This window comes from Hyposmocoma kahamanoa, unplaced genomic scaffold (assembly GCF_003589595.1).
Source record: "Hyposmocoma kahamanoa isolate Upper Pololo Valley unplaced genomic scaffold, ASM358959v1 128, whole genome shotgun sequence".
Classification (NCBI taxonomy): domain Eukaryota; kingdom Metazoa; phylum Arthropoda; class Insecta; order Lepidoptera; family Cosmopterigidae; genus Hyposmocoma; species Hyposmocoma kahamanoa.
Genome location: NW_020653456.1, coordinates 59,921 through 72,456, shown reverse-complemented (window position 1 = coordinate 72,456; position 12,536 = coordinate 59,921). Strand labels below are relative to the sequence as shown.

Here is a 12,536-nt window from a genome sequence, read left to right as displayed (position 1 = left end):
ATTATAATGTTATGATACGACCGACAATGGTACACGATTGTTAAAAAAAGTCAATTAACCATTCTATTCTATTCTATTCTATTATATATGTAGTAGAATTTAAAAAACATTAGTTATAGTGTCTTTTTAATTACGCAGGTAAACAAAGCACGATAGCTACAAAACGCTATTAAAACGCATTCAGAGCTACTGTTTTTAACCGACTTCAAATAAGGGAGGAGGTTCTCGATTTGACTGTATACGGTAAAAACAGATTACTTAGAAAAAGACAAAATTCTTTTTATGAAGACAAATTTATTAAATCCAACAAAACGATCCTCTCCTTAAAGACGCTAGAGAATAATTACTTGATAATAGTATATTAATATGGTATATTAGTACGAGTACATAATAATTGCATGTTAAAGTTGTGCTTGTTACAAGTGTAGTTTGATTTCATGCTGTAACCAAATTTCTTAAATTATGACTAGAAATAACACCCTAATAAACTAGAGATACTACGTATTGTTTCTTTGGATAAATGACTGTTTATGATTTTTATGATTACAAGCACAAGTAATCGTTACCGCGTGCGCCTTCGGCGACATGTCACGACAACATTGACTATGAAGACGCAACGAAATGTTGCTTTAAGAATATACTCTAGAATTTAGAATATTAATCTGAATAGAAAACTACTTCTTTTTTGGTTAATATATTTTCTTAAAATACACCCACGAAATTTTGATGTAAGAGGTAAAAATTTCTTGGTGTAAGTAATGTCCAATTAATTGATTAGAAATGAAATAAAATCTTGAAGTGAACGTATTTCTCTCAAAGTTAGAATAAAGTTAAGAGTAAAATTGTATTAGAAAAAGGTAAGCAGTATTTTTGTAATGACAATATTTTATTACTTTTAATTAATATTTTTTCAGAATTAGCAAATATTTTGAGAAATTGTTCTTTCTTATTGGTAGAAATCCTTTTTTTGTGTGTACTTTTTCTTTTTTTTTGTGTGTATATTACGCTAATACTCTGACAATTGCGAACAGTAGTGTTGAAAATATTCAACCTCTAAGGGTGGCAAATTAGGGGATGAGTCGGTTTTTTTAAAAAAGGTATTATTACCGAAACCAATCGAACGGTCAGTAGATTGATGTACCTATGATATGGGAGTGTAGTATGACGATCTAGATAGATCCACGAATGCAATGACCGAGATGAATGCATTTAGAAACCACAACAATACACGAACGTTCGTCATGGTTTCGTACACATACACACCTGTTGGACACAGATAGATATTGCTATTGCTCTCAAAGTAGTACGAAATAAATTATGATAAAAAAGTATTCCCTGTCATTTGTAGATATTTTAAGTTGGTCCCGGGATCGATTTGGCCGAGGCCATGCAGAAAACCAACTTTTCAATATTGTCCCGGGTCTGGGTGTTCGTAGTACCGGCATTGTTGCAGATTTTTATAACACAAGTGCTTTAGTAACTTACTTTGCGATCAGAGCAACGTATGTGTGTGATACAGAAATACAAGGTTTCGTAGCTCCTTGTAATAGAGTTCATCCAGGGTAGTACTGCCACCTTGCCTATTTCTACCGCCAAACAGTAATACGAGCATTACTTCGCTCCGGTTTTGAAGACAAATGGGACTTGTCAACTTGTCTCAGGGTGACGGTTGCAGTGGTAGATCAGATCTTTGCGATTTAAAGGTCTGAGTGGCACTGCAACTGTTAAGGACAGGCGTGTCGCTTAATTATTACATTAATGTTTTTAAATATTGGTATAACAATCAGTTTAATTATGAAAAATGGGATGACTCATTATCGGAGGCATGCAGATTGGGGTGTGGGGAGAGGTATAACCTCGCCTAAGCTATTCAACTTGTATGTCAGCGGTCTGACCGAGGCACAGTAGCATGCATGTGGGATGTTATGTGGATGGTATAAGCGTTAATAACATAAGTTATGTTGACGACATGGTGCTGCTGTGCCCCTCTGTCTGCGCCCTCAGGCAAATGTTGAAAATGTGTGAGTCATATGCGGAAAAGCACGGCCTTATATACAATGCGGTTAAAAGTAAGTATCTGATCTTCAAGTCGCATTGAATGAATCCCAATGTTTATCATAGCATATCGCTAAATGGTACAGTACTAAATAGAGTTTCACAATTTCAATACCTCGACCACATTCTGTGTGATGATTTGAAAGACGATCGCGATTTAGAACGGGAACGGAGGGCACTGGCAGTGCCGAGTATAACAGTGCGGAGTTGGTTGTTGTAATATGTTTACACTCAAAAGGCATACAATGCCATCAGCGTCCAATACAATAATGCCTTCAGAATGCTGTTGAGGCTCCGTCGTCATTGCAGTGCTTCAGGGATATTCGCCGAGGAAAGTACTGCAGGCGCAACCCTGTTGAGCCGTGTGCGAGGTAGTCAATATAATTGCTGTTATATATGATTGTTCCACCCTGAAGTTCTGGGTAAACCTAATTTTATGTAGGTAGGCAAACAAATTTTATTATTATTATTATAAGCATTAACATTTTATAGTTATTTAACATAGTTGTAAGTACCAAATGTTACTAACAATTCTATGGATGCAATTATTTGAAAAAATTAGTATTCTTATTAATACCAGGCCCGTCTCGTCACTTGTATCATAAAAAAATAATGAACTGCGCTCATGTTTTCAAGGGTAAAGATGCTGAAGAAAGTTTATGCATATAAAACTTGTCAACTTTATATCACACTGCAACTGTTATAGATAAGCGTGTCAGTTACCACCAGGCGCACTAGTTCCTCCTGTCACTTTGTAACAAAAAAAATTCGGATTTGCCCTGTAATATGCACTTCAACACTAAGGGGTATTGGAAAATAATATAATACCGTAGGAAATATCACAGTACTTACTTCCATTGACAACAAAAAAGTCCGAAAACTTGCATAATCATACATCACAAAAAATGTGGAAAAATACTGTAGATGCTAACTTAGATTATTATCTTGTTTACTCTAACTCTAACGTAAGTTTGTAATCAATAAACGTACGGGCTAAGTAGCACGTACGTATTTTAAATAATTGGTTTTTCTCGAAAAATCAATTGAGTATTGTGGGTAATTCCATTGTCGATTGATTGAGACTTATGAGTAGCGAGTAGTTTCGTAATTAATTGGTTCAACGTGTGTTAGCTTGTAAACATATTCACGCCCTAATGCTCGCTCTAATTGGTGCAATTAACGGTGCTTCTAGAACGCGGATGAAAAATTCATGACAACCATTACATTGGTCATTAAGCCGTTAAGATAAGAACTAACCGGAACCAATAAAACCTCCTACAACTACAAAAAAAAATGTAAACAAAACTACAGCAAAAACCCAACAATCAAATTAAACGTTCCGCTTTAGTTCAAACCAAATCACCGGCTAACAAAATGATTACGGATTCGAGAATTCTTGAGTAACAAATGAAAAACATGCAAAACTGGACAAAATAAAATGTATGCAAACGAAGCCTGAATCTTTTTGTTTGTGAGACATGACTCATTTATCCCTAAAAGGCGGACATGGAAAGAATATATATTGTTATTGCAGGCACACACGTCGCGACCACATTACGTATTCAGAGCGGCATCTACCATTAGAAGTTACGCGGCACGCATCTATAATCACGCAAACAAAACACTGTCTTTACACAAAAATATTTATTAAAATAACGTAAAATACTTAATCTAATATATCACTTCACAGGATCTCGTTCCCGTGATAAATGTTGTTGTCCTTTTCAGTGACTTCCTCCCGGTCGGACGACGGCGTTGTCGGCTCCTTTCGGTCGTCATCAGATTCCACGAGGGTCGTCGGCTTTGTGACCAGTGTCGTCTTGCCTTGAGTCGTAGTCGTCTTTTCCTCATTTGCCGTAGAAGTGATCGTAGTTGACTCGTTCTCACGCTTGTAAGGACGTCCAGTCTCAACAATCGGAACTTCACGGTCGACGTCCTTTGACTTTTCTACAGGTGCAGAGCGTAAAGGAGCGCCGACGATGAGGAATCCGTCGCTTGAAATTTCAGCGGACACATCAGCGCCGCTGGAGTTCGCTGGCAACGCGTACGTATGGAAGAACTGGCTGGCAAAAATGTCATGGTCATCTTGCTTAGCTTCGTGCGATCCCTGCACGAAGACGAAGTCTCCCTTAACCTTTACTTTCAAGTCGTCCTTTTTGTAATCCTTGACGTTGACAATAACTTGGAACTTATCTTTGTCTGTGACAATTTTAGGGCCAATTTCGCCGAAACTGGGGAGGAGCCTCCAGAGAGGAGCGAACAAGTTACCGAATAGCGGGAAGCTGAACCATGGTGAGTCGTCGAAGTCTTCGTCGGTAATTGTCGTGACGGGTCGCGGCACCGGCTTATCTGTGGTCGGTAGCGCGGACACACAAGCAAGAACGGCGAAGACCGCTAACAATCGCGGCGTAATCATTTTTATCGCTTTGTGCTCACTGACGTGTGCTCTTACCGGTAGTGTTATTAATAACTGAGGCCGGCGCGTGAGCCGAAGGCTATATAGCGGAGGCACGGGGACGCGGGGCGTACGCGCATCGGACGTTCTGACGCTGGTGCAGACTCGCCCGCGCAGAGGCGTCACTAGGCGCGATTGCTGATTGTTATTTGTTTTGGTCTCTCGGAGGATGTTGACTCTCATTTGTTTCAAAGAACTTGGTAACATGAACCATTTTACTTTCATTTTTTTTTTTAAATAAACTTATTAATAAAAACGTGCGTTATATAAGCTGATTAAAAAAACTAAAACAACTCGGGGTGTAAAGGAACAAAAAACAAAATTAGCAATCGTGAATGTTTGACCTGAACAAATAGGAATATACGGAGAATTAAAACTATTTGTTTTGAGTTTCAAATTAATTCTAAACAATATATTGTTAATCAAAATGGTATAAACTTCAAATGAATTAATTTATTTTCGTGTGTAACACCTGTTACAGGTTAGTGAAAACACAGAAAATCCGCAGGCTCGCCGCGGTCACTTATTGTTGTTAACTTTCACGTTGGTTTAACTAAATAATATATCATTTCGTGTGTTTTGTGGATTTAATACTTTTAGAATAAGCAAACATTGCATATAAAGTTTTTGTGGGGCTATATTTTCGAAATAAATATTCTAAATGGAATATTAATTTAAGTATTTATACATTTACGATGTCAGACTACATTAATAACCTACAGTATCTATAAAAAGCGGGTGTTGGGCGTACCGGGAGCAAGTAGTAAAAACTTGCTGGCTGACCAAATGAAGATTGGCGATATAAAAACTAAATAGAAATTTAAAGAACAGATCAGATAGTCCACCAATTACGACAAAGCTCTTACCTTGCATATCAACGTCCTTACAAAACCAAAGGTCATATTATTATCTTAAAAATGTATTAAAATAAAATTTTAAAAATATGAATTCTGAAACGGACTACGAAAATATTTCGTTTATTTATGATATAATTATCATTTATTTCTTTGCGATGTACAGGTTGTAAAGGCGATATAAAGATACGTTTTAAATCTGTATATGTCACCTTTCGATATACAGTTTTCATAATAAACATGCAGTTCTATCAATCATTAATCATAACAAGCCTGTCTTCAAAGGAGGAGAAGAATATTTTAGGCCACCTGTGTCTTCAACCCAGTGCACCAGTACTTTATGATAAAAAAAAATTGTAAAACGGTACCAACTCCGGTGGGTTCAGCAGTGACAGAAAACCACATCAGCAGTTAATTAAATTATAGGTTAAAAATTAACTTGACACCAGTCCAGTAGACCCGGATTTATGAGACAGGAAGCATTTTCCGATTAGAGCAAAAACTATAAACAATGGAGTGTTCATCACCAAATCGTTAAGGAGGTTTTTAACAGGATGTTATTACTATAGAGGCGCACAAATTTTAATTGTGCCAAATTATGCTCAATGTTGGTATCTAATGTTTTCATCCATATTGTACCTACTGTTTTAATGATTTAAAATAAAAAGAAACAAATGAAGCTCATTAAATGTATTACCACATGTGGCTTTATTACAATATATATTAGTAGCAGGAGAGCTCCTTGTGAATGAATTCGTCCAGGTAAGTATTGCCACCTTACCGTATCGGCGAGTAACCAACGGATGCACGTCGCGTCCGATCGGCTGGTCTGGAAACCTTTGGAGGAGGCCTATGTTCAGAAATGGACGTCTTCCGGCTGACATGATGGTGATGAAGTGCTGTATTCCATATACATTCAACTCAAGTAATAATACCTGAGAAGTACAGTATTGTACATATATACATTCAAGTCATGTAATAGTTCCTGTTTAAGTTACATTTTATAATTTAAAGTGTTTACCATTCTAGTATTTACGTGCCATCTCAACTTGTAAAAGCGGTTCCAACTGAAAACCAGCGTTACAGCAGGCGAGCTGCAAATGCTGAGTTGGATCCGTTTCTTTCTTATCTATTTCTGCCGTCAAGCAGTAATGCTCACATTACTACGTTATGTTTTGAAGGGTTAGGGCTGGTGAAATAACAGGCACATGGGACTTGTCAACTTATATTTCAGTGTGACGAGCGCAGTGGCAGTGCCCTTCAGATATTTGCGGTTGCCCTGAGAAGGATTGCAACTGTTATGGGTAGGAGTGTCATTTAGTATCATAAATAAATATTGTGATAAAACCACATGTGATAAAGCCAAAAGTGCTTTTATCAAATGAACTGTATGGAACAATCTGTTTATGTATATGTGAAATTTTATAACTTGCCTATTTAAGTATAAAAAACGTTATCGATTAATTTAACTCGTAGGATCTTTAAACATGTTTTTTGGAATATTATCCTTTTGCAGATGTGATATTCTTACACCAAGGGCGACAAAATGAAGTGACAAAAAGAACGACCTCGTGACGACAATAAACAAATTAATACGTCTCATATATATACGTGTTTTTCAATATAGAATTATGGCGAATTTATTTATTTATTCATAATTTACAACTTACACTACCAGCAATAATAACTAAAAATAAGTTTAAAAAAAAATAGGGTTTATTTAACATGCAAAGTACACACATTTCAAACAAAACTAATAAAAATAAATTCAAGGTCAAATAGGAAATAATAAAAAGAAGCATAAATAATAAAAAGAGGCATGTCAAAAGGGTCCATGACTAAGCCTCTGAGCTTGCTTGCTTATTACATAGCTCTCGCTGTTATTCTTCTATTCTTAAATATATAAGCCACTGTCAAAAAGGGTTGAGTCTATCACCGCCCAAAAGCAAGCTTCGTTATTATTATTTCCCTTGGTCCATAAGGTCCATGCCGAGGCTTTCTGTCAAGTTATTTGACAAGAATTAAATCATTTTTCATTAAGAAAACGACATCTGACATAACATTTTAAACATAATACGTACGCACTATCTATCTATCTATCAGTCCGCGTCATACACAGGATGTCCGCGTCGATACAAGTCACAAGAGTGCCTAAACACTAAAACTGTTCGGCACAGTTCAGTACATAGGCATACAGTATCGATAATATGCCATGTCTGCTTTCTAAACGAAGTTTATCTATGACTATGACGTGTGACCTTGTAAGGCCGGCTTCTAGAGTTCTCGAGAGCTGCAAAGTCAGCTCATTTTCTTCCTATCATCATAAGAATTGTTTACATTACGTGTACTTAGGCAGTGCGTCATGTATGTTGTTAAATGACTAACATAGAGCGGAAAAATGAATTTCGGTTTAAATGTAAGTAATAACTTCCAACAAAAAAAGAATCATGAAAATCGGTTCACAAATACTGGAGTTATCGCGTAATATACATACAAAAAAAAAAGAACATAGAGTCGAATTGAGAACCTCCTCCTTTTTTGAAGTCGGTTAAAAAATAATGGCACGTACAGATATAGGTTGTTAATGATAACGAAGTAAAAACTTTGACGGCATTCCAATTGAGAAGCCATCGCCGTCCCACCGGGCTACATCCGCTCAAGTTGATTAATTAAGATTGATTAATAACGTTCTTGAGCCGTGACTCAAGTGCTTAGCAACGTTTATTAATAAGCAGAAATTTGGGCAATTCTCTAACGATGCGTAATCAAATGTGTTATAATGTACACTCGACTGACGTTCGTTAATAAAGACATTTAAGTGTTACTTTACATCGATTCTGCACTTGAAATAGATTTATTAATACGTAATTTAGATAATAACAATCTTTACAATACACAAATATTGTTTATTGCGTACTGGGATAAATACAAAATATAATATAAAACTTTTTCATTAAAAAAACCTGCCTCAAAGGTTTGCTTATCGGATTTTTTTCACTTTCCATATTCAAATTCAAAATAATCTTTATTTCATAGGTAAGCATTATTACACTTGAAATCGTCATCATGGTTATACTCTACCGCTCATTCGTAAGGCAGATTCCCCTGAGAAGAATGAGCAAGAAACTCTAGGGGTTGCTCTTTGTAAATAACATTTACAATATTTTTTTTTATTTGAAACATCAGAGATCGAGACTACCTCCATGAGCTAAACGGGTTACTACCACGGATTTTTGTCATCCAAGTACGCAGAAGTTGTATAATAACCTTTAGTATAAAGTTTTTGTTTCACTATAGTTTCAAGCCTCGTGAAAGGCAAATTTTGTATATCAACCGGAATCTTGTTATAGAAGCGTATACATTGCCCCTTAAATAATTTTTTGACTTTGTGAAGACGACTATCAAGAAAAGCTAGTTTATTTCTATTCCTCGTATTAATGTTATGTCTGTCACTATTTTTCATAAATAAATGACTATTCCTTTTAACATAAATTACATTTTCATAAATGTACTGTGAGGCTAGTGTAAGAATGTTAATTTCCTTAAACTTATCTCTCAAAGATACTTTAGGGTTCCTTCATCAGGTTCTGATTTCTTGGTGACTCTGGGACTGTTACAAACTCCTTTGTACATTTTGTATTTTCTTTTCTGGTTGCCATGGCGACGGTAATTTATTGATTACATGTATTGTGTCAAGTGAAAAGTCGACTTTTGTGACAGCCGAAACGAACCCAGAACAGCATCAAAGACCACCTCGAGAGTATATAATATAATTAATATAAGAGTATATATATAACTGCCTCTGTGGCCGAACGGTTACCATGCCGGACTGCCACGCAGAGGTCCCAGGTTCGATTCCCGGGCCGGGAGAAATGTTTGTATGGCTTACATTTATTTCTCTCGTGAGTTTGGGTGTAATTTGTGGTTGTCTATGTGTGTGTCCATGGCACCCGCGACACAGGGTTTCCCTAGTGTGGGGCTATGTTGAGTGTGTGCGTTATTTATGTGCGTTATACCCTATGAAACCAAAAAAAGAATTTTCAAAATCGGTGCACAATTGATGGAGAAATCGGTGAATACCTATAAAATTTGAGAATTCGATTTTCATGGGATCCCCTCGTCAGATTCTAACTTGGTTTGGTTTACAATGGGACCACCACGAAAGTGCACCTTTTCAAAATAGCGCGTCTAATCGATTCTAATTGGAATCTTTATTATAACAAGTAAATATTTAGTAGCAGTAGAGCTATTGCCACCTTACCTATCTCAGCCGCCAAGCGGTAATGTGAGCTTTACTGCGTTCCGGTTTAGAAGGGTAAGGGTGCTGGTGAAATTAGAGACATATGGGACTTGTCAACTTGTGTTTCAAGGCGCAGTGGCAGTACCCCTCAAACCTATGCGATTTAAAACTGCTGTGGCCGCCGGGTGCAAAAGAAAACAAAGATTCTTTTAAGGTGATTTTTGCCTGCAAGTATAAGGCTATAATAAATAAAAAATTTAAAAAATAAAAATGTTTTATTCATTCATTTTATAGGGCATAATACAGGGGCGGATGTTTCCATTTAGGCTTGTTAGGGCCTGTTTTAGGAAACATCGCTCTTCTATAATATTAATAGTAACCTTGCTCCTATATTATTTTAAGACGAGGAAACAGAGTAATTTAATATCTACTATAACTGGTGTTACAACAATACACATTTCACTGATTATAGTAATTGTTAACTTTCCAAACTAAAAATAGGTTAAAATAAGTGTTAGTGTGTGTGAGTGCAAGTACGTGTATATGTGTCTGTAAGTGTGTAATTGTGTGGAATGTGTGAATGTGTGTCATCCATCCGTTAGATGTACAACATCCAAAAATATGCATTGTCATACCATGTTAAATAGTATCATTTCAATTGCTTGTCTCATATAATATAAGAAGTTACTAAAATAACAGTGATATTATAAGTTTATTTAAACATATATGTAAATTAAATTTCGATTTGTTTATATTTATATTATTTATTTACATTATATACATTATTTATTATACTTGTTTATTTATTTATATATTTCAAACTTGTAATAATAATTGCTCAATCTCCTCATAAGACTTAGTTTCGAGCCGTTTTGTAATTGCTAACTTGCATTCACGAACTATTCTCTTGTACAGATCCAGTTCTCTGTTTGAACTATTATATGGATATGAGATCCTGTATTTGTACTGTCTACTAGCCGCAGTAGTTTTTATTTTTGGTACCAATGCTATGTTATAGTTTCTTCTTCTCCCTAATACACCAGGTTCATATGGCAAATTTTTATGTCGTTTTATGGCATATTGTTGTTTTGTCAGCAGATACAAACTTTCAATGGAATAAATTGACTTGACTTTACTGCACCACCCCATCCAGGAATACAATATGTAATTTTTAATAATCAAATTTAACTGCCTCTGTGGCCGAACGGTTACCATGCCGGACTGCCACGCAGAGGTCCCAGGTTCGATTCCCGGGCCGGGAGAAATATTTGCATGGCCTACATTTATTTCTCTCGTGAGTTTGGGTGTAATTTGTGGTTGTCTATGTGTGTCCATGGCACCCGCGACACAGGGTTTCCCTAGCGCGGGGCTATGTTGAGTGTGTGCGTTATTATTATTAAAAAAAAATAGATTATACAAGGGAAACATAAATCTCTTTAAGGAGATCTCTAGTAGTGACTTTGGTAGCTGCTAGATCAGCACCCCATTCGGCATGACATACCTCAGTGATTTGAAGATCCAAGTTAGTTTCCTGATTCTCATTATTATATGTTTAAAGTGCAGGTAGCACGAGAGACGCTGGTCCAAGATGATACCTAGGTATTTTGTTTGATCAACCCTTTGTATGCACGGGCAAGTATAAGACTCGTAAGAGCCTGTAAGGTTTTTGTCACAGTTGTGGATTTTATGTTGAAATCCTCACACGGTTGGGTATTTTTACAATTAGCAAAACACAGAAAAGTGGTCTTTACAGCATTCAAGGAAAGAATGTTACTACACAACCATTTGTTTATTTGTTTGAGCCCCAGCTCAACACTGTTCCTTATGGAGTCCCATGAATCCCCAGCAAAAACGTCGGCACGGTCATCCGCATACGCAAATATTTTAGCATCCTTTAACCGTCATATTACATAGATCATTAATGTTTATGAGTAACAGTGTTGTAGTGGACCAAGAACGCTACCCTGGGGCACCCCGTATCTCTATGTGACAGGTGAGTTTAAAATAGATATCCAAAATAACAGTCCCATATAAGTTTTGTTTGTAGTGCCCCTTATCAACCTCTTGGTTATGCATGAAGGGCACTATTACCTGTGCGCGCACAGGAACCTTACAAGTTCAGGTTATGACCCCAGATCAGCCAGTGTGCAGGGTTCTCACAGACCTCTGTCACTTGACTTCATCCGGTTGTCCGAGAGGCTAGTGCCTCGGGTGAGCCGCCCCGGGTGCACGGACAGTACCTTCCCTATTTTCCAGATAGGTACTGGAGTTTGGGGACCGGAGGATATCTAGCTTATTCTCTACTAGGTCTCCGGGCTAGTGCCGGAGACGCCAGTCCCAGTGTCCTGCGACAATGTCCGGACATAGCTTCCGACACACACAACCGACCCACTGACACATGCAACTGGGGCAGACAAACATTTCCGTCTCTGCAGCTAACCACAAACCCCAGCGAGTCCATACCCAAGTCCGGGTCCGCCGGAGACGCCCGCCCGTATCACTGGCGGAGGGCTTGGCCTGGCCGCCCGCTGTACCCTGGTCTTGCTGTCGAGCCCGTAATCTCTCCGGAAAACTCTATCTCTCGGGTCGGTAGATAGGGACATAATAATAGACGTTTGCCCCAGATTATTAGACTTTAAAGAAACCTCTACATTACCAAAACAAAAAGCTGTAATTTTAAATAAACGCCGTATTGTCATAAAGATCATGAAAGGAAAGTGCACGAAGTAGACTCTTATCACAACATATCCTCAATATAGACACATACCATAACTACTGCATTTATTTGATTTCAGTCCGTAAATGTAGTTAAAGCAGCTAGCCAAAAGACTGACTAAAAACGATATTATAACAATAATATAAGTATATATTGTATAATATATTGATTGTATTTATACACATACACGGACAAAACAAATGGTTACAAGACCAT

General features: G+C 37.1%; 1 protein-coding gene across 1 annotated transcript; it reads right to left on the bottom strand.

Annotated features, from left to right (window-relative positions):
- Positions 1 to 3,718: 3,718 nt before the first annotated feature.
- On the bottom strand, positions 3,719 to 4,500 carry LOC113240233 (alpha-crystallin A chain-like). The gene has a single exon (XM_026477482.1). It carries the CDS (start codon positions 4,469 to 4,471, stop codon positions 3,740 to 3,742), a length of 732 nt encoding a protein of 243 aa, XP_026333267.1. The 5' UTR covers positions 4,472 to 4,500; the 3' UTR covers positions 3,719 to 3,739.
- Between the last annotated feature and the right edge of the window lie 8,036 nt (positions 4,501 to 12,536).

Excerpts from the sequence above, each read along its gene's own strand:
- LOC113240233 (XM_026477482.1), bottom strand. The coding sequence starts at position 4,471 with ATGATTACGCCGCGATTGTTAGCGGTCTTCGCCGTTCTTGCTTGTGTG.